Source organism: Lepidochelys olivacea (genome assembly GCF_965140295.1).
Source record: "Lepidochelys olivacea isolate rLepOli2 genome assembly, chromosome: 18".
Lineage (NCBI taxonomy): Eukaryota > Metazoa > Chordata > Testudines > Cheloniidae > Lepidochelys > Lepidochelys olivacea.
The window spans coordinates 28,753,840-28,779,797 of record NC_140428.1 but is presented as its reverse complement, the minus strand read 5'-3'; the positions used below and the strand labels follow the sequence as shown (position 1 = coordinate 28,779,797).

Below are 25,958 nucleotides of genomic sequence, written 5' to 3'. Positions count from 1 at the left end.
GATTATTTATGAATACGCTCAACAGCACTGGTCCCAGTACAGATCCTGGAGGGACCCCACTATTTACCTCTCTCCATTCTGAAAACTGATCATTTATTCCTACCTTTTATTTCCTATCCTTTAACCAGTTACTGATCTGGGAGAGGACCTCCCCTCTTATCCCACAACTGCTTATTTTGCTTAAGAGCCTTGGGTGAGGGACCTCGTCAAAGACTTTCTGAAAGTCCAAGTACACTATATCCACTGGATCCCCCTTGTCCACATGTTTGTTGACACCCTCTAAGAATTCTAATAGATTGGTGAGGCATGGTTTCCCTTGACACAAGCTATGTTGATGCTTCCCCAACATATGTTCACCTCTGTGTCTGATAATTCTGTTTTTTATTATAGTTTCCACCAATTTCCCTGGTATTGGAAGTTTGACTTACTGGCCTGCAATTGCTGGGATCACCTCTGGAGTCTTGTTTTTAAATAGGTGTTACGTTAGCTTCCCTGCAGTCATCTGTTACAGAGGCTGATTTAAGTGACAGCTTACATACCACAGTAATTAGTTCTGCAATTTCACATTTGAGTTCTTTCAGAACCCTTGGGTGAACACCAGCTGGTCCTTGTGACTTATTACTGTCTAATTTCTCAATTTGTTCCAAAACCTCCGATGAACGCATCCGATGAAGTGAGCTGTAGCTCAGGAAAGCTCATGCTCAGATAAATTGGTTAGTCTCCAAGGTGCCACAAGTACTCCTTTTCTTTTTGCGGATACAGACTAACACGGCTGCTACTCTGAAACACCTCAGTCTGGGACAGTTCCTCAGATTTGTCTCCTAAAAAGAATGGCTCAGGTGTGGGAATCTCCCTCACATCCTCTTCAGTGAAGATTGAAGCAAAGAATTCATTTAGTTTCCCCGCAATGGCCTTGTAAATTTCTGCTCAGTGTGCAACCTTATCTGCACACCGGATATGCAGCATGGTACCTCTGGCTTGGAAGCAACATCGCAGAATTGTAAGTGCTCTTTCTATAGTTTTTGCATGGTGATACTTCACAGCGCTCACCAGGGTGAAAGTCACACGTCTCTCCTTAATAAACCGCACACATGTATGCACCTGGGGGTGTTTAAACACTGCCTGCTGGCAGCTTTTATGTGCCAAAGACTAAATATGGGGCTTGGAACCAAGGGCCGGAGGTTGCTTTTCTAAAACAAACGAATGCTGAAATGCAGTGGAGAGTTAGCTCAACCCTGCCTGCCCCCCCCCCTTCCCCCAGGGGTCAAGGAGACAAGCCGGAACTGGGCTAAATAGCTGTGCTGAGAAAAGGCGCTCGGGAGAGTCCTAGGAAACAAAAAGGTGGAGCTTTTGTGGGGCAGGGCCTGCAGTGGCTTTTCATCCTCCTTGGGCGCCTGGCACAGGGCAGGGCCCCACCACAGAGACACAATCCTTGGGCAGAGGCCTGGAACAGCCTCCAGGCCGGGGAGTGTTACCGGGAACCCACTGTAAACCCTCAACCAGCATGTGAGCTGCAGGGGCTACGAGCTGGGCCCAGCGGGTCAGGGTCCAGGAGCTGACCAGGTCCAGCATGCAGGCCCACGGTGACCTGGGGTGGTTCAGGGTCCCTGCCGGTGCCTAGTTTCTCCATTCACTATTCAAGGGGCGAAGGGGACAGAGCCAGCCCTAGGCCACAGCAGACTAAGGACTCGCTTAGGGCCCTTATTCACTTTTCATTATAAGCACCTGCCTGTTTTGGCATGGGGGGGTGGCATTGCTGTCCAGGGCCCCCTCTGGGTTAGCACTGGAAGGAGAACAGCCCCAGTCACTGTGAGTCAGGGGGTCAGGCTAGCTGTGGGTTAGCTACAGGCTGCTTTTGCTAGTTTGGGAGTAAAAGGTCTCGGTGATTAGGAGCTTAGACACACTCCTTCGTCCCCACCGGCCCGTTTCATTAAGTGGTTCAGGGAGAGGCAAATGCTCTTTTCCATGGAAGCCTCCTGTCCCCCCAGCCTTTGCCAGGCCGGGAAGGTGCTAGTGGGGTGGGGTTCTGGCGGCTGGTTAGCCCCACAGCGAGGGCAGCTGCAAACAGCTGGGCCGCAGGGGAAGGCGCAGGGGCTGCTTGCCCGCGCACTTGCTCTCGGGGGGCAAGCAGCACTGGCTGCCGGGCGTTGGCGGAGAGAAGCCGGACAGAGGCAAAGGGGCCTCGGTGTGTCCCCCCCACGCTGCGCAAGGCGGCTCCCAGCGGCGGCGAGTGCGGACTGGCCGAAGCAATGTCCGGCAAAGTCCCCGCAAAAGTAAACCCTAACCCTAAGCATCGTCTCCCCTGTGCAGGGCCTTGGCTGGAGCCACTGGGCCATTCTACACGGACCCCGGCTTCCCGTGCAAAGGCGCCGCCGCTGCTCCGCGGAGAAGGTCCCGCCTCTTGCGGGGACACTTCGCCTTTTGCTGCATCCCTTTGCTCCAGCTCGGCATGCTCCCGGCCGTTCCGCGTCGTGTCTCGCCAGCGGCCTGGAGAGTTTTGTTCAAACCAATTTAATATGTTAAGCCTCAACACCTCTACCCCAGCCCCGCGGCTCAGGGGCGCAAGCGGGCCGCCTTTGGTTCTCTTTTCTCCCACCTCCTCCCTAACCCTGCCCGCTCCATGGCTGGGCCGTGCAGGGAAAGAAACCGAGACCGACACGGGATCTGGGAGCCGGTTTATTAAACCCGGGAGCCAGGTACAGACACGCTGCCCCCCCCCCGCCCCGGCGCCCCTTGGCAGCCAAGGCGATCGTTAATGCCAGCGCGGCAGCCACGCTGGGGGCTTCCCGCGGGTCCTGCGTCTCCCCGGGGGCGGGAACCAGCCGGGGGCGCCCGGGGCGCAGGCTAGCCAAGGAGCCGAGGCCCGCGGGGACCAGGACTAACCCCCAGGCACGTCCCCGCTGCGCTCTAGCGCCCACGGGCAGGGAAGCGCCCGCCCGCCCCCAGCCACTCACGGTCTCCGGACCGAGCCGCGCCCGGGGGGGCGGCGCGGGCGCTACCAGGGCCGCCACAGCGCCTGGCTCCTGCCGGGCAGGGAGGGTCTTTGCTCCAGGGCGCCGCGCCGCTGGGCAGCAGCGCCCGGCTCAGTCGGGGGCTGGGAGCTGGGAGCGCCAGGGGCCCCGGGGCGCTGCGTGAAGGGCCGGGAGCCGCCGGCTTTCTGCAAAGGCGCCCGCGGCTCCGCCGCGCGGCCGCCGGGCCGGGAGCCCCGGGGCTCCGGGCGCGGCGCGGTGGGGCTGCTGTCCGTGGTCCTGCAGCCGGAGCCGCTCACCCGCCGGGAGGCCCGGGCGAGCTCCTGCAGCAGCTGGAAGGAGGAAGCTTCGCTGGCCCCCTCGGAGCGCAGCAGGAACTGGTTCACCCCATGCAGGCAGCTGCGGAAGCCGGCCTGGTAGTCAGCCCCTGGGAGAACGGAGAGCGGATCAGGAGCCTGGGGACGCGCAGCAGCGGCCCCCGCCCCCCCCCCGGCGCCGGGGAGGGCCCCAGCCCACCCCATCGGTGCCAGCCGGGAGCCTCCAGGGCCAAGCCCCCCTACCCCGACAGCATCAGTGCTGTTCCTGCCCGCACCACCCTGCAGATCCGCACCGCTGGGAACCCAAGACTGCGCCCGGGGCCCCTGGCCAGCAGGGGTGCGGGGTCTCTGAACAGCCCGTGGGCTTGGGGCCAGCACCCCAGGGCGGCAGGCCGCCCGCTGGCCGGGAGAGGAGCCTGGGGCGCGTGTATCCAGGACGCTGCGTTACCCGCGGCTCTCTCCTGCGCGCCCAGGGGCCCTCGCCCATTGCCAGGCTGCAGCGCGGCGCAGCCCGTCCTGTCCGAGTGAACCTGCTCTTGGGATGCAGGGGACGTGTCAGTCCGTGCGGCACGCGCCCCTGCCCCAATCCTGGCCTGCAGACTAGCAAGGAAACAGCGGCTACTCAGCCCCTCCCCCTGGGGGGGTCCAGTTACACCAGCCGGCTCTCCGGCAAGCCCGGCGCTGCTCCGCCCCAGCCTGCGAGCCACGGGATTAATAGACACTGGAATTGACAGAGCAAAGGGACCGGGCAGGATCGTGTCCACACGGGGTTCGGTGCCATCGATATAACGGGGCGTGGGATCTAAATCCAGAGTACATTTCAAAGCAGTGTCTTGAGGCGTCCAGGGAACCCAGGCTCGGCCAAAGGCAGCCCAGTAACCAGACCCGCTGCTGGCGCCTGGGTACCCGGGCTGAGATTCTGTGTGTTTCCTTGCACCACGACTCGCGGACTCGCATCATTGGGATGTAACCGGCGGGACCCCGTAACATTGAGCTTCGATCCCGATTAACACAGGACCCATCTACCCAGCAACAAACGCCGAGAGCCTGTTACTCCCGCGAGGAAACGGGGTTTTACCTTGGACAGAATTCTGGAGGCTTTTCATGTACTTGACGCTCAGCTCCAGGATATCTGCCTTCTCCAGTTTGCGCTTTCTGATCTGGAGAGAGAGAGAGAGCCCCAACGCGATCAATACCGTACCGAACGGGGCACCGAATCGTGCTTTGGTTCCACTGTAAATGCGGAGCCAGGACGTGCCCCCTGGGAAAGCTGTTTAGACACTGACCATCTGGGGGCGAGGTTCCCGGGGTGGGGGACTCACGTGGTGGGAATAGTGTTTTTCTAGCAGCGCCTTCAGCTGCTCCAGAGACACGTTAATCCTGGCTCTTCTCTTCTTCTCCATCAAGGGTTTTGAGATCTGCGGGGAAGAAGGGAAATGTTACCGGGGTTTGGCTGCCACTCCTCCGCCGGCCCCAGTCACTTCTTTCCTCCTGCCTAGTGCTGCTGGCAAACCTTGCGGAAGCTACAAAGCTGCGGGTTCTCCTGCCCTCCGGGCTGGGTGACCATGTTCCCCCCTCTCTGGGAATGAGCGGCCCTGGGAGTTCGCAGCCGGGGGCAGGAGCCAGGATTTATACGGGGGACTCACTTTACATGTCAATACCGGCATTCAGGCGCTGAGCACCTCCCCGAGGGGGGCACGGGCCGGGGGCGGGCAGTTGGGGACGGGGAATCCTGTGGCCGAGGAGCCATGTGATGGGCGAGGCGAGGGCGGCTGAGAAGGGTTACAATGACTTTTACCAAGATGTTCAAGTTTCTTTTGTATGTTTCACTGGATTTAAAGAACGGGAACCACCGCCCAGCCCGCCACATCTCAGGGGCGGGGGCTCCGCATTGGGAAGCAAATGGCATCACTAGAGTTACCTCTGCCCGCCCTCCCCCGCCCCGTGTGGGGGGGGGTTCACCAGGCCCTTGACCTGCGGCTCTGAACTCTCACAGGGATCCCTTTGTGTTCTGCGCCCCTGGGTGCCGGAGAACACGCGGCTCGCGCTGCATGGACTTGTTTGGACCGTGATTGGCTGTACAGCGCCGCGCACCGCCCCAGCGCTCGCAGACACCAGCTGGTTCCTTTGCTCGCGGTTGCTGGCGGCTCCGGTCCCGCTGCTGCAGCCTGTGCGCCCCGGGGATCCCTAGCGCGCTACTGCACCGGGCCCAGCGTCCCTCAGCCCGGCACTGCTAATTAGCAGCGGGTTTGTTCCCTGCCGGCCGCACGCGGCCCGGCCGCACGCGGCCCGGCCCCGGGCCAGGCTCTGGAAGAGCCCCCTGCCAGGCGGGCCACGGGAGATGAAGACCTGCCACCTAGGGGCAGCCATTCCTCCTTTCTGGCCGCGTTTCACGCTCGGCGCGGGGAGGCCAGGCTAGATTAGCGGCCCTAATGCCCGGACAATGCAGCAATTTTCTGCTCCCAGCCCTTCAAGGCCCGCGGAGGGGCGATTTCTGCGCTCCGAGCGGAGTCAGGGGCGAACACATGTTTCATTAAAGCGTGGAAGGGCCGGGCCAGCCCCGCGCGCTCACAGGTGCAGGTGGGATTCCCGAGGAGCCTGGGAGAGGAGCGGTCCAGGGAAGTGGGGTTTCCAGCGGCGCCCATCTCCGTGGCCCGGGCCCCCTGCACACCTCGGGAACTCTCCCTCCCGCGCTGCCCTCGTCCCTGTCCCATGCACTCCCGGTGCTGCGGGGGCGCTTTCTCTCTCTCGCTCGCTCGCTGGCTTTTGTCCTTAGAGCCGTAACTATTCCGGGCGCCCCTTCCCCACTGCACGTGGGAACTCAGCAAAGAGCTGGGGGGGGGACGGGGGACGGAGGCGTTCCCGGATTCGCCTCGCTTCAAAATTGCTTTCCACAGTCTAAATTCCTCCAGCTCACTCATTTAAAAGGTTTTTATAACAGACAATTAGGTCTGGTCCCAGATACAAAACCCCAGATGTTTGGAAAGCCACAAACCGTTTGTGAGAGCGCGGCCCGCGGCGCTTTTGACCAGCACAGGGAGAATGCAGAATGAGCACCGGGTCGCCAGCAAACCCGCTGCGGGGATTGGGGGGGGGTCCTTATACGTGGTTGGGGTGGGGACCCCTCCAAACCTCTCCGCTCCTCTCACGCGCTCCCCGGGGTTCTGGTCACCCTACTGAAAGCCAAACCTCCAGGGAGCCCTGCGGAGTGCCCCGTGGCCCCCTTGAGTGCTGAAATGGACCCAGGGGTGCCCTGCCGTTGACTTCAACGGGAGAGGTGCAGGATCGGGCCCATGGCTGAGGGGCCCAGCCCAGGTTCACTCCACGGTGTGTAGGGAAAGGGGGCCGAGGGCTGGGGCTGCCCGGAGCGCGCAGAAAGGGCCAGTGTCCCGCAGTGTGAATCGCTGGTGCGGAGCGGGTCAGTGGGTGCCAGGCGCCCCGTGCAGGAAAAGCGGGGGCACGCGCGTGTCCCGTGGCGCCGTGCGGACCCCCCCCCCGGGGCAGGCCGCTCCCGTGTCCCGCCACGCGGGGCCCCCTCCGGAGACGGGCCGTCTGCCCCGCCTGCCCGCAGCGCTCCCAGCCCTGCTCCGTCATTTGGCCTTTAATGAGGCTTTTATAATGCCCACGGGCTGCGCTGAATCCCGCCTTCGCCGCTGCCTCTGCAGCCCTGCGCCGCTGGCCGGGGACAATAGATCAAAGGGCTGCCGGGCGGGGGCCGCCGGACCCAGCGGGGCAGCGAAGGTGACCGGGGAGTTATTCTCCTATTCACAGCCTGCTCTGCTGCGCCCCTGAGACCGCGGGCTCCTCCCAGAATAGCCCTTGCAGTGACTGGACACCCCTGCTGCCTGGGGCCAGCTCCAGCCACTCCAAGGGGCCTTCCTGGGCCGGGCCCACCACTGCCCCAGGGATGGAGGGGTTGGGGGGCACCAGCTCTGCCATCCTATTACCCCCGGCCCTCCCGGATACCTGCCCGGGCCCACCACTGCCCCAGGGATGGAGGGGTTGGGGGGCACCAGCTCTGCCATCCTATTACCCCCGGCCCTCCCGGATACCTGCCCAGCGCGGAAGCAGGGGCTAAGTGGCGGAAAGTTGGTCTCTGACCAATCCAGGATATGACCTCCCCCTTACCCCCCAGTCCCTCTCTTCGGGACCCGCCTGCAGTTCAGCGCAGAGACATCTCTGCTCACGCAGGAGAATACAACCCAGGGGCCCGATTAGGCCATGGGAGCTGGGGGTGCCGGGGGCGCTGCGGCACCCCCTGGCTTGAAGTGGTTCCATCACATACAGGGTTTGCAGTTTGGTTCAATGTCTCTCCGTGCCCCCCCCATACACATTGTACCAGCGCCCCTGGATTAGGCGGGAGGATCTTGTCCCGGAACAAGGTGGGGGAAGGATGCCAGGGCAGCTGGATTTCCTCCCATGACTCCCAAGTAGGGGCGCTGGAGCAATGGGGGCGGGGGGTGGGGCTGAGAGCCATTGCACTGAACTGTAACCCTGCACCCCAGCACCCCCAGTCCCAGCACCTGGGCCCATGACTCGCGGGCGGTGTGGCCTGCAGACGGCAGCTCACCACCCAGCCACTTGCCGCTGGCATCCCCAGCATCCCTGCCCAGCAGGTCACCCACCATGCCACCGGGCCAGCGGGCCAACCGCTGCATTCCTGCGGGAAGACATCGCCAGTGTCAGCTTCGGGGCTGCCGGGGTGTGTCACGAACCCCGCTTTCATGCAACACAAGGCGGGGGGCGGGGAATCACCTTCCCAAGACAAACGGGAGGCGCGGGCTGGGCTGGCTTGTGCCAGGGAGTCACTGGGCGCTGGTGCTGGCCCAGCCCAACCAGCCGCTGCAGACTCGTCCCCCACGGGCACCAGCCCGAGCCCCTCAGCACCCCTGGGTGCGGGGTGGTTACAGCGCCCCTCCTGGGCGCCGACACGCTCCTTGCTCAGACACCGGGCAGCGGAGCGGGCGAGCCCAGCACGCCCGGACCCACGGGCACGGAGGGGCTGGGCAGAGGAAATCTGGAGCCCCGCGTCCCGTGCGGGGCGAGGTGGGCGGACAGGCCCCTCTCCCCTCGGGGGGCCGATTGCTGGAGCTGGTCTGGCCCGGGCCGCTCGGGCGGCGTTTCCCAGGCAGGGCGGCAGCTCGCAGCGTGGAGAATCGCTGGCCCGCCCCCGGCCTTTCAGTGCCCGGCAGGCTCGGGGGCCGCGCTGGGGACAGCCTGAGCGCAGGGGAGCCAGGCCCGCCTGCCCGGGCAGAGCCGCGCCGAGCTGGGCGCCGCGGGCAGGGGCCCCTGGCAGCGCTGTGTCCGGCTGGCTGGGTGGAGCGCGCCCCCCGGCCGTGGGGTCCAGGGCGCGGAGGGGCCCTCCCGGTGCTGGGGCTCTGCCCTTGGCAGGAGGCGGCTCCGCGCACGGGCTGGAGCCGGGGAAGCCCCCTGGATTTGCCCTTCAGAGCCAGGGCAGCCCGGGGCTGGGGAGCCTCCCCACTGCAAACCCTGGTCCTTCTCCTGCCTCCTCCTCCCACCCCTGTATCTGTCCAGTCCCCTCTCCTCCGGTCTCATGGCAGGCTCTCTGGGGCAGCACCAACACAGTGGGGCCCGGCTCGGCGCGAGTCACGGCCCGCCCTGGCACAGCCCCCCAAAGCACAGGAGGGACCCTTTAGCTCAGCAGTGCTAGCAAAGGGGGTGGCCAGTCCTACTGGAGCTTGGCACAGCGGGTTGCCAGCCTGCCCAGTACAGGCATCTGGGCCCACCGCAGCACTGGGTAGTGGCATCCCCCTTACTGAACACACACTTAGGGGCTGGAACCAGGTCCCCAGCCATCTGCACAATCCCTCAATCTGGTGCCTAAGCAGTTCCGTTAAGAGCTATTAATATTGTCAATACAATATTAGGGCCACAGCTTGCCATAACCCTGAAGACTGAAATATCACAGGCTGGAAGAACTGAGGACTCTTTCAAACCACACTGTGATTTAAAATTACTAGAAAGGAAATTGTTGCTGGCAGCTGCTCAAAGAGAAAGTGCTGTGAGAATTAGGCAGTGGTCTGTATTGTTAGGGGAAACTCCAGTTCTCCTTTAGGGTAATTTGTCACCTAATGATATGCTTCCTTGTCATAAACCCCTGATGGCTTCTGTAAGTCTTTCAAAGGAGGCTCTTTGAGCAACCAAATGATCCTTGTTATGCTGATCTCACTAGAACAAAGGAAGCCAAGGAAGCAGAGGGCACTTGGTGAAGTGCGGAGGGTAATTAAACAAGACACTGCAAAGCTGAGCTGCTTTCAAACCAGCTGATTATCGCTTCTCAAAGAGCCATTGGATGCCCCTTGACTCATGGCCTCAGACTGGGTTAATAACAATTAAACATAAACAATGGCCTCATCCTGCAGTCCCTACTCAGGCCATAGGCCAGGGCTGTAGGTGCAGGAGGAAAGCAGCTCCCTTGGAAGTCAATGGGAGTGCTGCCGGTGGGACAAAAGGGGGCAGGATTTTACCCATGATTCCATCATAACCGGCTGACTCACTTCACACATGTAGGACTCCAGGCCCTCTGAACTCAATGGGAGGTTTACCATCAATGCTTTTGGACACAGGATCTACTCAGTGATTCCCTCCGACTCCAGACAGAGGTGTGGGTGTTACTGAGGGAGAGCTGGGCCCATGTAGGCAACATGTGAGCTAAGATACCATGGGAACCTCACCATTTGTCTTCCATCCTTCTGAGAACTGAACACTGTAATCCTTAATGTGATAGGAAATTGTTTGCATTCATCTTCTGTTCTATTACCTGAGATGCTGCATGTGATCATGGATTGTAAGCCCTATTACAATGCACAGGCCCAAAAGGCAAAGGTTAGGTGGAGACTGTTCCATAGAACTCAGCATTTCTGGATTTTTTGGTGTTTAATTTCTCAATCTTGGTGCTTCATGACTGTAGCTATTATTTTGCATGAAATGTGACTGGGGTAGAGTCCAGTGTTAGGGGTAGCATGGAGCTGCTCTCTTGGAGTTTGGGATAGAAATCTGACCCTGAGAGCTTCCCAGCATGCAGAGAGTGTGCATCTGGCCTCCCCCCTATTCAGGGGGCCCAGCATACTCCTCCCCCCATGTGCACAGGTCCCACTCCAGTGGGGCCACGGCCTCAGGGGAGAGTAAGGGCAGCAATCCCAGTGCCTGGCCCTTGTACTTGGCCACACAAAGAAGAGGACAGAGAACGGCTCCTTATGCATGGGGGTCTGCCACAATTTGTAACTATTACTCGCTTACATACACAAGGAAATCTCCAGCAAACAGTCTGGAATTCAGATTTCCCTGGATTTCCAAAGACCCAGATGGTTCTGTTCTGAGCTTTGCTTCTTTCTGCAAACTCTCTAGGGTGGAAGCGAGCATATTGCAAAACTGAATTAAAGAGTAAAGAGAAACTATCCTCATATTTTGAGAATACATTGGTCAAGCGATAAAAAGGGGGAAAGAATCCGATCCAGATTCAGATTCGGTCAGGAAGAAAAGGGCTTGCAAACCTTTCTTCTGCTCTAATGGTTACTTACCAATCTTCGTTTCCCTCCAAGGGCCAACTTTTAATCGTGTGCCTGCTTTTCCCACCTATTATTTTAATTACATGGCTATTTCTTGCACAGCAGGCTGTGTTTAATGAATGACTACTACATGAAAAGGCTCCTGACGGTTCAACATATCCCCACGCTGCTCTCTGGATTTGCCTATTCTGTATGCTACATCTGGCTGGTTTTGAACAACTTGTGTGGTGAGTAGTATTAAACAGTGGAAAATTGACCGAAAAATGTTGCTAATGTGCAATGTTCTGCTCTGGCTATGAGAAGATGATCCCCAGAGCTGGGCTGAGAGCTGCTATTCACTGCTGGTCACGCTCCAGATTTGGAGGCAGCACCGTATTAATGGGCTCTACCCTCTCCCCCCCAAAACGTTACCCCACACAGAGCTGAAGAGTACACAAAATCCCATGGTCTCCCAAGCTGTTCTGGGATCTGCATAGGGAAGTTACCCATCAATTTGGTTCTCAGCAAGCAGAAAATGCATATATAAATAGCACTCTGGACTTCAACAATCTGTGGCATGTAAAGGATGCTTGGAAATGTTGGGTCTGACTTTCTTCTCACTTACACTGGTATAAATCAGGAGTAACTCCACCGAAGACAGTGGAATGATATTCATGTGTAACTGCTGTGAAATCGGAATCAGGCCTGGCCTCTAGACTCTTACACGGACATTTGTTTTTGCTCGTCTCAATTTTTGCCAACGAGCTCCTAATTTTAGATTACTGTAAGTGTGCTGCACATTTATCTGCTGCAAACTATTTTCTTTCTTTTAATTAATGTTCTATCCTGAGTCACACTTTGATTAAAGCCTTAGGTCTGCCAGGGAATGCTGAAGTGTGGAGGTGCACTTTGATCTTTAACAATAATATTAACGTTTCTGAGAACCATTACGTCCTTGGATATTGCAATGCCCTGGTATGTAAGGGCACTGTGTCGAGTGACCACATTTCCTTTTGCTTGAGTCATTTTCTGTTTTAGTTGGGGATTCAAAACCACAGCTACTGATAGTTATTTTTATTCTGAAGCAAAGAAAGAAAGACCCTACATGGGCCCCCTTTCCCACATGATATTGTTGCTACTCCTGGGAACAGTCTTGGGTTATATGATTCCCAACTTCAGAAGACTTTGATTTCATAACGGGGGGTGGGGAGAGGAGATAAGAGATTTCTGTGGGCTCCTTCATTGCTAAACTCATGACACATTTCTGGATACAGAGACAAATGCCCTAATTTTTCCTGCACTGGAGAAAGCCCAAGTACAGCAAATCTGGGAATGGCGGTCTGTCCAGTGGCTTGGTCACTCGTTACAATTAAAGCTGTAGTCATCTGGAAAGGCGAGGACCTGACAGGAGGCCAAAGCCAGCAGTCTTTTTTCTTTTATTACATGATACTTTAATTCAGTCCTTGCTTGAGCTATATTTCAATCAGTTAGCTATATTATCAATCACGACTGACTTGAGCAAACTCAAACACACTGAAATAAGTTAGCCTATTCCTGAGAAGTCTGCTGGGGCTGAAGTTTTAACATCTGTTTAGTTAGGTTTCAGCTATAAGCAGCCTGATGCCACATAATGAGTCAAGGGAGTGAATCAAGGAAGTGAATCAACACTGAACTGGGTTTTTCAAGAGTTGAGAAGAGTGAATTCAGAAAGACCCCATTGTCTAAGCCTTTTGTGCGTAGCTCCAGCTGGCCCTAATCTTTAAATATTTACCCTGCTCTATTGTTGAAATATAATTTACACACTTTAGACTAATTCACTGATAGAATGTGCAGCCTTTATAGAAGTGTTAGAGAGTTTATTCTGCAAAAACTGAAGTGCACCAAAAGAGTATGATTCTGGGTTATCATGTTCATTAAAAGCCATCAACCATCTACAACTAGCTTCACTGAACTCCAAGGAGTTCAGTTACAAATAAGAATTGCTGGTCTCAAATGGCAGATTACTATTATTTTATATACGGCACTACAAATTTTCATGACTTTTTACAAGACGACAAGTGCCCTGCCTTGAAGAGTTTACAGTTTAAATGAGAAATCACAGCTCACTGGTTAAGGATCACACAGGAGAGTGGAGGCTGGTACTGTTGGCATGGGACAGAAGATCAACATTTTCAAGGGTCCACTGGTTTGGAGCACCTCAATTTTTGGGAACTTAGCTGGAGACCTTGAGCCTGAATTTCAGAGGTGCTGAGCGTGCGCAGGACCCAGTAACTAGAATAAGTAAACATACATTCTCTACCTTGCTTTGCAATTGTGGGCTTCTGTTGACTAGTGCACATGCCCCCTCTAGTGTCCACGACACAACACGGTTACAAAAGCATGAATCAAGTTACAAGCCATGCGGGCACTCACCCTCAAATGACACAACCCTAGTGGACACACAGGGCTTTTATTTATTGCTGTCTGGGCCCGCAGGCCCCGCTGCTTCAGCATTTACAGCTTCTCAGCCCTCCGCTGCTCGCAGCAGGGATGGTGTGGTATTCCAGCTCCTTCTGTCTGGCAGTCCAACCCACTGCTTCGGCAGCAGAGAAGCACTTCTGTGTCACAAAGACAGTACAGAGAAACAACGGGCCAAATGCTAATGTCACCTGTAAATCCTGAGTCACTTCTTTGCGTAAATCCAGAGTGACCCCACTGGACCCGAAAAGAACAGGAGGACTTGCGGCACCTTAGAGACTAACCCATTTATTTGAGCATGAGCTGTCTTGAGCTACCGCTGCATCCGATGAAGTGGGCTGTAGCTCAGGAAAGCTCATGCTCAAATAAATGGGTTAGTCTCTAAGATGCCGCCCGAGTCCTCCTGTTCTTCGTGCGAATACAGGCTAACACGGCTGCTGCTCTGAAACCACTGGAACCAGTGAAGTTATGTATGGAATGAGTACAAAGGAGATCATAATTCAGGCCCTTGGTGGGGGATCCCATTCATAAGGACCGATTTCTGCTCAGTGAGCCATTACTCAAGAGTCAGCCCCCTTGTACAAAAGCTAGTGCCGCCCTGCGTCCTCCGCTGCACAGGGGGCGCTGCAGGGCCGCACCGCGACCGACCCGTTCGGAGCCTCGCCCCTGAAACCCTGAGCCGGCTGGGGGAATCTCGCGAGATTCCAGGGCTTCCCCGGCGCTGTCTCGCGAGATTGGGCCCGTCGACGCTCCTCTCGCGAGACTTGTGTCGCGCGGCGGGGTTGCCGCCGGGCCGGCCGCCGTCATGGCCGCCGCGGAGGGGAGGCTGGTCGCAGAGGGCCGGGCCAGCCTGGCCGCCTTCCTGCTCGGGGCGTCGGTGGCGGCGCTGCCGCTGCTGCTGTCGGCGCCGCCCGCGCTGCTGGCCGGGCCCGGGCTCCAGGGGCGCGCGGCGCTGGCTCTGCACGTGGCCGGGATCAACGCGCTGCTGCTGCTGCTCTGGCGGCCGCCGCTCTACCAGGTGCGGCCCGGGGCGCTGGGGCGGGCCGGGCCGGCGGCGCGCTGGGCCTGGCTCGGGGCGCGCGGGGGCTGCCCCGGAGGGGGGGCGGGGCCTGGCTCGGGGCGGGCGGGGGCTGCCCCGGGCCTGGCTGGGGGGTTACCCCGGAGGGGGGGCGGGGCCTGGCTGGGTGGGGGCGGGGGCTGCCCCGGGCCTGGCTGGGGGGCGGGGGTGGGGTTTGCCCCGGAGGGGGGGCGGGGCCTGGCGGGCTGGGTGGGGGCGGGGGTTGCCCCGGAGGGGGGGCGGGGCCTTGCTGGGGGCGCGCGGGGGCTGCCCCGGGCCTGGCTGGGGGGCGGGGTCCCTCCGTTCCCGGTGTTTTACACCTGGGACACGAGACCGGTTGGGGGCAGGGCCCCTTGGAGCCGGGGCTGCTGCTCTGGGGCAGAGACGGGAAGCTCTGTGTTTAATGTTCTGCTTCAGATCGCGATCCGGGCCTGCTTCCTGGGCTTTGTCTTCGGCTGTGGTTTGCTGCTGAGCTTCGGACAATCCTCATGGAAGCACTTTGGCTGGTAAGGAAATCCTTTGTTAAGGTGGGGACAGGGACCTGTGTGCAGCGCAGGTCAGTAGGGTCTGAAAACGGTGACTGTACGGGGACGTGTGCTGAACAGCCTGCCGGGTCTCAGCCCTGTTCATGTAAGCCAGGCGACTGCATCAGAAAACCTGCATAGTTGTCACTGGTTTTTGGTCCGAGAAGAAAGCCAGAGACTGAATGGTCAGGCACATCTAACTCCCCTCCTGGCCTTTGCAGCGAAGTGCCTCCCAATGAAGGTTGAGGTGCACTGAAAGTGAAATAGATGCCCTCAAACCAGTAGCCGAGAGGTGGGAGGTTTGGTATCCTATTGCTAGAGATCAGAGATGGAAAAATGTAGTCTTTGGTTATCTACTCAATACCCCGGCATTGCAGGATCGATTGGCACTGTGGCATTAGTACAGTCTCTACCTGCTGCTCTGGTCTGCTCGACTTGCATCAGGGCTCGTCTACACTGGCACCACTTTAACGTGCCTGGTGTGGTCACGGCGCAGCATTCTTAAAAGCCCCACCTCCAGGAGGGGCCGGCTACCAGTGCTGGTGCACTGTCTACACTAGCGCTTCACAGCGCTGAAACTTGCTGCACTCAGGGGTGTGGTTTCAGAGGAGTAGCCGGGTTAGTCTGTATTCGCAAAAAGAAAAGGAGGACTTGTGGCATCTTAGAGACTAACCAATTTATTTGAGCATGAGCTTTCGTGAGCTACATGCTCAAAAAGCTCATGCTCAAATAAATTGGTTAGTCTCTAAGGTGCCACAAGTCCTCCTTTTTTTCAGGGGTGTGTTTTTTTCACCCCCCCGAGCGAGAAAGTTGCAGTGCTGTTAATTGCCAGTGTAGACAAGCCCTTAAATATAATTGTATTACTAATGCCTTGAAGCCTCCAGTTCCTCCTAAGTGAAAGTCTTAAGTTTTGTTTTTAATATATATGTGTACATAACCTTACACAAATAACATGTTTGTTCCTAACATACATGAATAAATAGTGGAGAACAAGAGTTGCAGAATTCTAGTTATGCTGCTGTGAACGGTCAACACAATATCATGGATTTCAAAACATAGGATTCCAGAAATAAACACAGCAAAACATAACTGGACTTTTTAAATAAATTAAGTTCATCTTAATTTTGGTGGGTTTCTTCTTTTCTAGGTATATGTGTTCCTTGTCACTGTTCCATTATTCTGAGTATTTGGTGACAGCGATCAATAATCCCAGAAGTTTGTCCTTGGACTCTTTCCTCCTAAACCACAGTTTTGAGTATAATCTAGCTGCTCTCTCTTCTTGGATAGAGTTCACAGTTGAAAAAATCATTTATCCAGGTCAGTAGTTTTATTTGAGGTTTTTGGGTAAGTTTTTAAAGAGAAGACCAATTGCCCGTGTGACTATAGGCTGTATTTCACATGCAGGGACTGCGTTGGCAGCACATTTTAAGCAATTCATAAAGGGAGAAAAATTCCTAGGATTAAATTATTCTCATGCATATGTTAGGTGACTCCTGGTCCTGCTGAAGTCACTGAGTTTTCTGCCACTGACTTAAGCAGCACCAGCATTTTCATGCCTTGTATATAGGTCTGGCTCAGTGTGTTGGTGTTTAAATACATTTATGTGGGATTCTAATAAAGCATGGTAAAGGATGAAACCTGGCACTTACGCTGTTAGGCTTGATTAGTCACATCTAGTTATTCTGTGACAGGGTGTCTAAAGGAGAAGAGATTTTATGAGAGTGTACTGACAGTTATCTTATTCCCAAACACTTTGCATGCTGTATTGACTCTTGAAACGGAGGATAGTTTTTAGGCAATCTGGAATACCAATGAATGTTTAGCATTCTGTTAAAAAGAGTTTGAAGAGGACATACCTTGCTGACTGGATTTTGTTAGTGCTCAAGTAAGATTCATGTTACCAATAATTATCAGTTATTTTGGGATTCTTTGTCTTTTTAGAGAAACTTTTTTAAACCAGTTTTCTGGAATGGGGGAAGTATTTATGGCTTCCGCACTGCCAGTATCCCATGTCAGACCAAAGAGGGTTGGATGTGGCTTCCTCAGTGCTGCTCTTGAATTGGTGGGGAAAGTCTGGTAGAGTGCATTTGCTCTCCTCTGAGGACTGAGCACATCAGTTTAACCCCATCCAACTTGTGAAACACCAAGAAACAGTGCGCAGTTCTAGGGTTAGATTCTCTTTGGAGCTGTGTATTCTGACCATTCTGCCTTTGCATTTCGATTCACCAGGAAGAGTTAAGACACACTGCTGCCTTATCAGTATAGCTGGTGAAGAGTAAATAGAGTATCAGACTTTTGTTAAAATGTTTTGTTTAATTTTTATAGACTAAAATTGTACAACACACACTGCATTTATAAAAATAAAACGAGGAGTACTTGTGGCACCTTAGAGACTAACAAATTTATTTGGGCATAAGCTTTCGTGGTCTAAAACCCACTTCATCGGATGCATGCAGTGGAAAATACAGTAGGAAGATATATATACACAGAGAACATGAAAAGATGGGTGCTGCCATACCAACTGTAACGAGATCAATTAATTAAGGTGGGCTATTATCAGCAGGAGGAAAAAACCTGTTGTAGTGATAATCAGGATGGCCAAAAGGTTTTTTTTCCTCCTGCTGATAATAGCCCACCTTAATTAATTGATCTCGTTACAGTTGGTATGGCAGCACCCATCTTTTCATGTTCTCTGTGTATATATATCTTCCTACTGTATTTTCCACTGCATGCATCCGATGAAGTGGGTTTTAGACCACGAAAGCTTATGCCCATATAAATTTGTTAGTCTCTAAGGTGCCACAAGTACTCCTCGTTTTATTTTTTTTTTTTTTTGCTGATACAGACTAACATGGCTACTGCTCTGAAACCGGTCACACTGCATTTATGTTATATATTATCTTAAAACAACAAGAGCATGCACATCAGTCTCTTGGGGATACTACATAATAACTTTGGGGCTTTGGTCTGGATGCATCAGGTTAGGTTAATGAATTTTGAAGGTGCTCTCTCCCTACCCTAGGCCTCTAACCCTAAATTTCTTTTTTTACCTGCAATAAAAGAGTAAACTTTTAAAACATGTTATGACCAGTACTTATTCACTTGCAGAAATGAAGCAAATCACCTGGCTCAGTGCAGTAGGGTTATTGATGGTGATCTTTGGGGATTGTCTGAGGAAAGCTGCCATGCTCACAGCTGGCTCCAACTTCAACCATATTGTTCAGAATGAGAAATCGGATACTCATACTTTGGTGACAAGTGGGGTATATGGGTGGTTCCGGCACCCATCTTACGTGGGATGGTTTTACTGGAGTATTGGAACACAGGTATTGTATAAAATACACTTAGCTATCTTGATCTTCTAGTTTTTCTTAATGTTGCCCAGAGCCTGTACCTAATCTGTTTCGCAAATAATCAACTGTAGGAGTCCCTGGTATGGATTTTGACACATTCTGTCTTCCACCAGTAAACTTTTAGCTGTGAATCATGAAACTGTTGGCCTCTGAACTCGCCATCATGTGTGATGTTTGGGAAGACCATATCTCCTTAATTTTCTGTGTGAATTAAGCAGAGGCAATGGAGCGTGGGTTTGAGCTGGAACACTTTCAGAGGTTCAAGGTGTGATCTGCTGCTAGCCATTGGACCTTAAAGCTTCCAGGGTGTGTCCAGGCCTCCCTTTCATCTTTACTTCCAAAGTGTCTTCCAGTAAGCCATCAGACTTGCCTTATTCTGATTGAATATTAGTATTGTACAGGACTGCTAAGTAAGTTTAGTGTATATAAAACCCAGGTCAAATACTTGAAACCAACTACAGTACTCCTGTAACTTAAAATGTCAGTATATTAGATATTGTAATTCGTTTATAACAAGCATAGAGTATCCGAGATATAAACCTTGTAGTGTATGAGTGGTGATGGTGTCTGTTGCTATCTTTTAAAGAAAAATTATAAATATGCAAACCACATATGCATAAGCCTTACAAGCCTGAATTCTTTTAGCAGGAGCATATTCTTTGGGTCTGGTATTACAATAGGAAGAAACGTCAGTGCTCTTTCTTCATCAGAACTAATCTGTCATACTTGGGCTAGAATGCAGAGATAGGATTCCGATCAAGAACAAAATTCTAAAAATTTGTTTTTGGAGAATGGGGACCTTTTAAGCCATACTGCAGATATACACTTTGTGGACAACTAATGAAACTTGATTTGTTTTTTTCAAACAACCAACCAAAAACCTTTCCCAGGGTGAACAGAGTTTTGCAAGGCTGAATTGGACTGTAACCACTTGTATCCTCTTACAGGTCTTACTCTGTAATCCCGTCTGTGTTGTTGGCTATACTTTAGCATCCTGGAGATTCTTCAGAGAGCGAATAGAAGAAGAGGAGTTTACGTTAATTCACTTCTTTGGAGAGGAGTACCTGGAGTATAAAAAGAAAGTGCCATCGGGTCTGCCTTTTATCAAGGGAGTTAAAGTGGAACTGTAACACATGAAACGTCAGACTGGCTGAGCCAACATCCAGCTCCAGGCATCATATGGAAAGGAACTATGCATGGCACTATATTGTGACACGCTGTAGTAGTAGCCAGTCTCTGTTTACGGGTCATCCCCTGGAGACTCATTAAAGGCTAGGCAGCTGGAACGCCTTGCAAATAAACCAGAAGCTCAATCAAGATGAGTCCTTCCTACATGCAGAGAGGGATCTTCTGGATTATTTAATCTGTAGTGATCCTAAAATGAAACATAATGCTGGTGAAAAGATGTCTCGCTCTACCTACACCAGCGAGTTGTACTGAAATGTGTTAACCGATTCTGTTGAAGAATGAGCTATGCACTTACTAGGAACTGCCATTGCACTAGAAGGGTGCTAGTTGGAAGCTCATATTTCTATGGTGAAACTTTAAAATTAAAGCTTTTTGCCCATAAAAAAGCTAAACAGCACAGCTTTAACCTCTCTGGACCTGACTCGACAAGCCTGCAGTGTGTGGAAGTCCCACTGAAGTCAGTGTGGTAATGTCCTGCTTGGAGGGCTGTCAGAACCCAGCCCTTAATCTCTGTCTTTTAAATGCATGAATTTACATACCGTTTTGGGGATATGCTTACCTGAAAGACTGACAGTGCCGCATAAAGCACTGTCTCCTAATATAATGTTAATAGGGGGCTCTTTCAGTATTCAAACTTTCTTAAATCGCAAATAATCTTTCATTAAACATCATGAAAGCTCAGATTGAAAACTTAACTCAGTTGTGTCCATCAGTTACCTAGTGCCATGAATTTAAGTTTCATTCTCATTTTGTCGTTTTCCCATAGCCCCCTTGGCAAGACTCTGTCCTGTCAAATCGTAAACTTGCTTCTGTAAAACAGTCTTCAAAATCATGCTGCATTCAATCCTATTTAAATAACTTTAGTTGTTAGCTCTTTCTCTACTTTTAGTTCACTCATGAAAATAAGTTTAATTCAGAGAAATTACAAGTTTGTTCCTGTTTTTGTGAAATGCAGAGAGAGAACAATAGCTGGCAGACTTGCAAAAGGCCTTAGGTGGTAAGATTCTTGCCTGGTTCTAGAATATGACTTGGATGTTTCATCTGTATGGGAAACGCTTCCAGAAAATAAGCTAATGTAGGAAAATATTTTTCTGATTAACTGGTGATATTCTAAATATTCACCATTCTGGATATGATTTGTATTCAGATTTTGTGGTATAATTTATTTTCTGTTACTATATACCAAAGAAGTTCACTGTTTCTTTGATTCCAGATAGAGCTTTCTTGCTGGAATGAGAATTGTATGCTGACAGATAATGGCTTGGCTTGAAGTATTCCCTTAAGGTACTGTAACATAGTTCAGGAAATAGAGCACTGGCAGAAGCTGCTTTTGTAAAGATGTTGCCAACTTCTGTTGGTTGTAATTCAGTAGAGTTTTTTTGTGGTGCTGATGACTATATTGGTAGTTTGGAATGCTTAAGTTTACAATTGAAATACCACTGGGAACATACTTGGATATTAAAATGAGGCATGTACCAAACAAGTTGGAAGTCAAATTTCAGTCAACCTGCATACGAAGGGATGTAGGGACAAATTGTTAATCTCTTCTCTCTTCCATCATGCGAAAGCCTTTTCCTACCCAAGTTATGCCTTCAAATTTCAGGGCACCTGCTGCATTGAATTCTAGTTAAAATACCCACTGTTATATTAAATCTCCTACTGAATATATTTGTTGCTTGAGGAAAGGGATATGAAACTTCAGCAGGGCTGTATTTGGTTAATGTTGTCTTTCCTCTGCATAATTATTTGTAAGGACTTGATTCCCGTTCCGATTGCTTTTCCTTTGCAATAGAAGTGCCTCCAATGTACTTCTGAAAGAGCGTTCTACATTTTGCTATCTGTCTGTAGCCAACATACCTCAGAAAAAATCTCAAACCAGTTAAAAACTTAATACGAACAAGGATTTTTGACTGCGCTTATTTTGTTAAGATGTTTCTCATATGAGTTTTTCCATTGTATAAATGTTTCATAACTAAACCTGCTATTGATAATGATACTGACCATCTTTGCAAAGCACTTCGGCCCTGAGCGTTGAAAAGCATCGCACTGTGAGCTGGAGGTATAATTTCCCCTGGCCGTGTACGCGTACCGGCGGTTAGTCTGCGAGAGCTAATGCAATAGCTGTGTAGCCACGGTAGCCTGAGTAGCGGCACGGGAGGCACATCTGCGCCATGCAGAATACAGACCTGCCGGGAACGGGTCAGTGCGTAACCTGCGTTGCTCGTGCCACCGCGGCTACACGGCTGTTTGTGCTTGCGATAGCCCTCATCAAGCTACCGTTAATATGCCTGGGGTAGCACTTAGCTCATGTGAGGCATCATGGGTATTCCTAATGCACCTGTCACTGGTGACCTCCGTTCTGGTGCCTCGATACTACAGTTACCCTTTGAGTTTGGGATTTATCTGCATGTTCTGAGTCAACACCCAAATGTAACATTTATAGCTGTGTTGGAAGAGGACCTTTTTCATCTGTGTAGCTGGAGGTTCTGACTAGCACCCACCAAGCCTCAGGTTCTGTTGAATAAGCCCTTTGTAGGATGTGTGTTGTCACAGTGAAAATGCATTTTCTTTAGATTGTGTCTCTCAGCAAGAATATGAATGGGCACAGGAAATGATTTACTTGGTTGATGCAGCGGTCAGTGAAAGCACTTTCTTCTCCAGTGGCCTTGCTGAAATTTATTTTGACATAGTGACAGTGCCCCAAAGTTATTGTCAATATTTCACCTGGACTAGAACTTGCACAAACATCAGATTTATGCAGGGCAGGTAGGTTCATCCCAAGATGTGCTGAGTCGGAAGAATAATCTTTATACTTCTTGACCTACGGCAAAACTGTCAAACACGAAATCGCTTTTGAAAATGAGGTGTGGGTGTTTGCCCCAAGTACGTTTACATAGCGCTAATGTTCCACTTCTGGGGATGGCACAGTAGTGTGGGATCTTAGTACTTTATCTTGTGGTGTAAATATCTGGAATGATTGCTGCAGCCCTCATTCCCAAAGGAAAGGGGAGTCAGCATTCACAAAGAAATGAAGATCACCCTTTAGTTCAAATTGGGTTTTCAGTTGATTTATTCATCAAAATGGACCCTTTGGCACATGCTGCAGCTCAGAGTCTTTTTAAAAAGTCAAAGACGTATGGTCAATGAACAGCTTCTAGTTCTGTACCCAGTGAATAAGAACTTGATTCTGGCCTTTGGTAGGTTTGCACAGTCTCATGTTAGCAATTAACTTATGAAGTCCTGTGGGAAAGGACTTCAACTCACTACTGCAAACAGTATTTATGTAGCCTGGGAAAACATCTTAACCACTAAGAAGAGGTACAGACTACATAAAATTCTATGTATTTTTAAAGCAGTCTACCAAATGAAACTTGTCAACCAATCGGATTTCTTGCTCACTGACCGTTATTTACTAACAAGGGTAAAAGGCACTATCATGTTGTTGATGCCAAAAATTTAGGACTTGTTATGTGCTCAGTAGGTTGCAAAAGTGTTCCATAGGGTTTTTTCAAGTCACCTGCTTAGCTTGTATTTAAACTATCCCTTGCAGTGTTTGCAGTTTAAAAGTTGCAATTTTAAGCTAGTGCAGGAGAACCAGAAAGTGAAACTGACCTGTCCATTTTTATTGTCCAAAGGTTTGTGAAGGACAGAGTGATTGAGTGCAAAAAGGAAACTAGATTATTAATAATGTAAGTTGGGAGTGAAGGGTTAGTATGAACACGTTGAGCATTTATTTATCCTAATGTCCGACAAAAAGTAACTTAGTCACCCTGTTAACAACTAATTTCTAAAACTGTTGCTTTTTGTAAACATGTTATAACTTTAGGAATTTACTTTGCCCTGGTTCCTTGACTTTCATTTTCTGCTTGTAGCACAGAGTAAGAGTTCTTTGACGGTCAGGATACAACTTTCAAATAATGGCACAGAGTAACTGTCCATCTATTGCACTTTCTTACTGCCTGGAGTAGCTTCTGATCTCACTGTCTTTATTTTATTTGGCAATTTGTCATTGGATTGGCATATGAGGAGGAAGTCCTCTTCTGCCTTGAAAACACCTCAACATTCCTGTTGCAATACGAGATTGTTACTTTGTTATATCTCAAGATGTTTGAAGTCTGTTTGTTTGTGCTGAAAAAAACTAATGTTTACTAGAATCACTCCACAGTCTATTTGGGCCTGCTGAGACCAACTGTGTGTTAAACAAATGGAGTAGTTCTACCCTTTTTCTTACATGAAGAAATGTTCATTACAGATATTTAAAGGTTCTTTTCTTTTGCAGATTTGAGAATTCTTTCCATTTATTAAATAAAACTCTACTTGGTTAAAATAACCTGAAAAGGTGTGGTGATTATAAGGGAAACATATTCTCTTTGAAACTTATCAGAAGGAAATTTATCTTCTGAGAAGTCTGCTGGTGGGAGGGTGGTTGTCCCATGTAGTCTGGCCCTCCCAGAATTCCTTGGTGGGTGTAGGCATGCTATATTAACAACTTGCATGAAGTATCAACTGACATTTTATTTTTTCAGATTTTTAATATACAAAGCAGTGTACATCTTTTATGGCAAACAAGACTTCTGAACAGTCTACAGCATAAAAACTCAAGGAAGTCCTACTGATCTCATTACACTAAAGTGCAGAAGTGTTAAAAACAATTCCTCCCCAAAAATAACCACCCCAAAACCATAAACTGCCCCAAAACCCAGCTTCAAGGCTATGCAAGGTGACTTTCTTTTTGAGGAAATAGCTACATTCCACATTTTACAAAGAATACATTGTTTACTAAGCTAGACTTTTAAATAAATTGTATTCATTGGGGCAGGGAGTAGGGGTAGAGGGAATAAAACTTGCATAGAGCTAGCTGTTTTCATGCATTTAAAATAAATTGATAGCACAATGTCAAAATTAGGCTTATTAATACTCCATTTTTCTAGGTTCACCACCAAGAGTTTACAGTTCGCTTTGAGCAGCTGAGATAAGAAGGGATTTCAGGTGTGAAATATATCAATATTTGTTTTTTCAAAGTTTTCACGTGAAGGAGAAAGGAGACCAATTCCAATAACAAGTTTCTGACCTGATGGGGGCCCACCAAAGAGTTCTGACTCAGGAGATACTGGACTTCTCTGCTGAATAGAGGTTTGAATTTATTGATGCAGAAAAATACAGTGTAACATTGTTGAAAATACACAAACAGCCAAAGAAATTGGCCTGGGAAGTCAGACCATAACTGAGTAAAAACCATCTGGTAATGTAATGAGAACAGTATTTAGATTCACTGAATTGGTGAAGCCTTAGTCTGCATTTCAAGACTCAATTTCATCAAACTAAATTTGGAAATGCTGGTCCTCCCCATCTTGTCAAGTTTTTATTTCAATGGATAGATCCCCTCTAACATGCCAATCTGACTCAACCATAAATGTACTTGAGAAACTGCTATTTAAGTCTTTTGTTTGCATATATGAAATGCAAAGCCGTGTGGCTTCTTGGCATTCTGCCTTGCCTAAGTTGCACAATCTTTCTGGCTCGGATTCTCCGTCCCACCTTTCTGTTTGGTTCTGTAAGTGTCTTTCAGTAGGGGATCCTCAGTGACAATGTTCAGCATTCGGTTGTCGACTTTGGGCTCCCTGTTGTCTTCCATGCTTCTTGTCAAGTCATTCCTAGAACAGAAAAGACACCTTGGCTAAATCACAAAAAGATCTAATTGTCAGATGGCCTGAATATTTTATTAGCAAACTCTCATTTAGAAGAGGTTTCAGAGTGGTGGCCGTGTTAGTCTGTATCAGCAAAAAGAACGGGGAGTACTTGTGGCACCTTAAAGACTAACAAATTTATTTGAACTCAAATAAATTTGTTCGTCTCTAAGGTGCCACAAGTCCTCCTCGTTCTTTTTATTTAGAAGAGAGATTCTGGGCAGTCTACTGCTGGCATGGGCAATAGTTGCTGTGTAATAGTTTTATTCTTACACTTTCCACATTTGCTGTATTTTGTGTAGCAAAATTGCAACAGCACAAATCACATGGACATTTTTTTTTAAATAAAATATCTCAAAGTAAGTTCCAGTTCATACAGTATGTAAAATGCTGCAAGTCTGCATGGGATGACTGAGACTGATCCTTAATTGGGTCACTTCACTGATTAAACCAGGCTCCAATTACAGCAGTTCTCTAGCACTTAACTCCAGCTATTAACACTTGACACCTGGCTATAGCCAGGACTGCAGGGAGTTTCACCAACAATGAAGGAAGCCGTACCACCCTCCTCTGCAGTACATTAAAGATACTCAAAGGACCATGTCCCCTGATGCTGCTTTACGCTCTCCTCTGAGGTGGAGTGCCATTGTTGCAGGGCAGTACTGTAATGTGCTTTTAGTGGCTCTGTTCCATCTCTTCCCCACGTTTTCCCTCAGTTGCGGCAATGCAGTGGTGGACGACAGGGATCTTTGGCTATGTTACTTTCCTCATTCATGTAGAGTAATCCCCTTCCTCTTTTTCTCCTTCCTTGTTCTCTCCACCAAATGTTCCTAACAATTCAATAGTGTATTTACGTACTAGTCTCTCAGGGTTCTGTAACTCAGGATTTTCTTTAGCA

The 25,958-nt window shown here is 50.6% G+C and overlaps 3 protein-coding genes across 11 annotated transcripts in view; 1 reads left to right on the top strand and 2 right to left on the bottom strand.

Moving 5' to 3' along the window:
- Positions 1–2,691: 2,691 nt before the first annotated feature.
- HES3 (hes family bHLH transcription factor 3) lies at positions 2,692–5,234 on the bottom strand. Of its 5 annotated transcripts, none has more exons than XM_084652135.1 (4): positions 5,208–5,234; positions 4,573–4,704; positions 4,365–4,446; positions 2,692–3,396 (listed from the first exon to the last, which is right to left on the bottom strand). In XM_084652135.1, the coding sequence occupies exons 2-4, from the start codon at positions 4,687–4,689 to the stop codon at positions 2,996–2,998; spliced, it is 600 nt and encodes a 199-aa protein (XP_084508261.1). In that variant the 5' UTR covers positions 4,690–4,704; positions 5,208–5,234; the 3' UTR covers positions 2,692–2,995. The 5 variants fall into 5 exon arrangements, with proteins under 5 accessions (XP_084508261.1, XP_084508258.1, XP_084508260.1 ...); XM_084652132.1 differs by lacking the exon at positions 5,208–5,234 and adding an exon at positions 4,933–5,012; XM_084652134.1 differs by lacking the exon at positions 5,208–5,234 and adding an exon at positions 4,933–5,012 and having other exon boundaries at positions 4,609–4,704.
- An 8,771-nt stretch (positions 5,235–14,005) lies between these two features.
- Positions 14,006–23,689, top strand: ICMT (isoprenylcysteine carboxyl methyltransferase). The gene is made up of 5 exons (XM_084651469.1): positions 14,006–14,269; positions 14,726–14,814; positions 15,980–16,149; positions 17,941–18,158; positions 19,133–23,689. Exons 1-5 carry the CDS (start codon positions 14,057–14,059, stop codon positions 19,313–19,315), a joined length of 873 nt encoding a protein of 290 aa, XP_084507595.1. The 5' UTR covers positions 14,006–14,056; the 3' UTR covers positions 19,316–23,689.
- Positions 23,690–23,891: 202 nt separating this feature from the next.
- RNF207 (ring finger protein 207) overlaps positions 23,892–25,958 on the bottom strand; it is a 38,478-nt gene continuing 36,411 nt past the window's right edge. For all 5 annotated transcript variants that reach the window (XM_084651460.1, XM_084651461.1, XM_084651462.1 and 2 more), the window contains one exon: positions 23,892–25,027. In XM_084651460.1, the coding sequence (XP_084507586.1) occupies positions 24,871–25,027 (157 nt within the window). In that variant the 3' untranslated portion in view covers positions 23,892–24,870. The remainder of the gene's footprint in view (positions 25,028–25,958) is intronic.

Excerpts from the sequence above, each read along its gene's own strand:
- HES3 (XM_084652131.1), bottom strand. The coding sequence starts at position 4,853 with ATGGTCACCCAGCCCGGAGGGCAGGAGAACCCGCAGCTTTGTAGCTTC. Across the intron at positions 4,447-4,572 it reads GGGAACCTCGCCCCCAGATG|ATCAGAAAGCGCAAACTGGA; the intron begins GTCAGTGTCTAA and ends CTCTCTCTCCAG. Across the intron at positions 3,397-4,364 it reads CCTCCAGAATTCTGTCCAAG|GGGCTGACTACCAGGCCGGC; the intron begins GTAAAACCCCGT and ends CCGTTCTCCCAG.
- ICMT (XM_084651469.1), top strand. The coding sequence starts at position 14,057 with ATGGCCGCCGCGGAGGGGAGGCTGGTCGCAGAGGGCCGGGCCAGCCTG. Across the intron at positions 14,270-14,725 it reads GGCGGCCGCCGCTCTACCAG|ATCGCGATCCGGGCCTGCTT; the intron begins GTGCGGCCCGGG and ends GTTCTGCTTCAG. Across the intron at positions 18,159-19,132 it reads ACTGGAGTATTGGAACACAG|GTCTTACTCTGTAATCCCGT; the intron begins GTATTGTATAAA and ends ATCCTCTTACAG.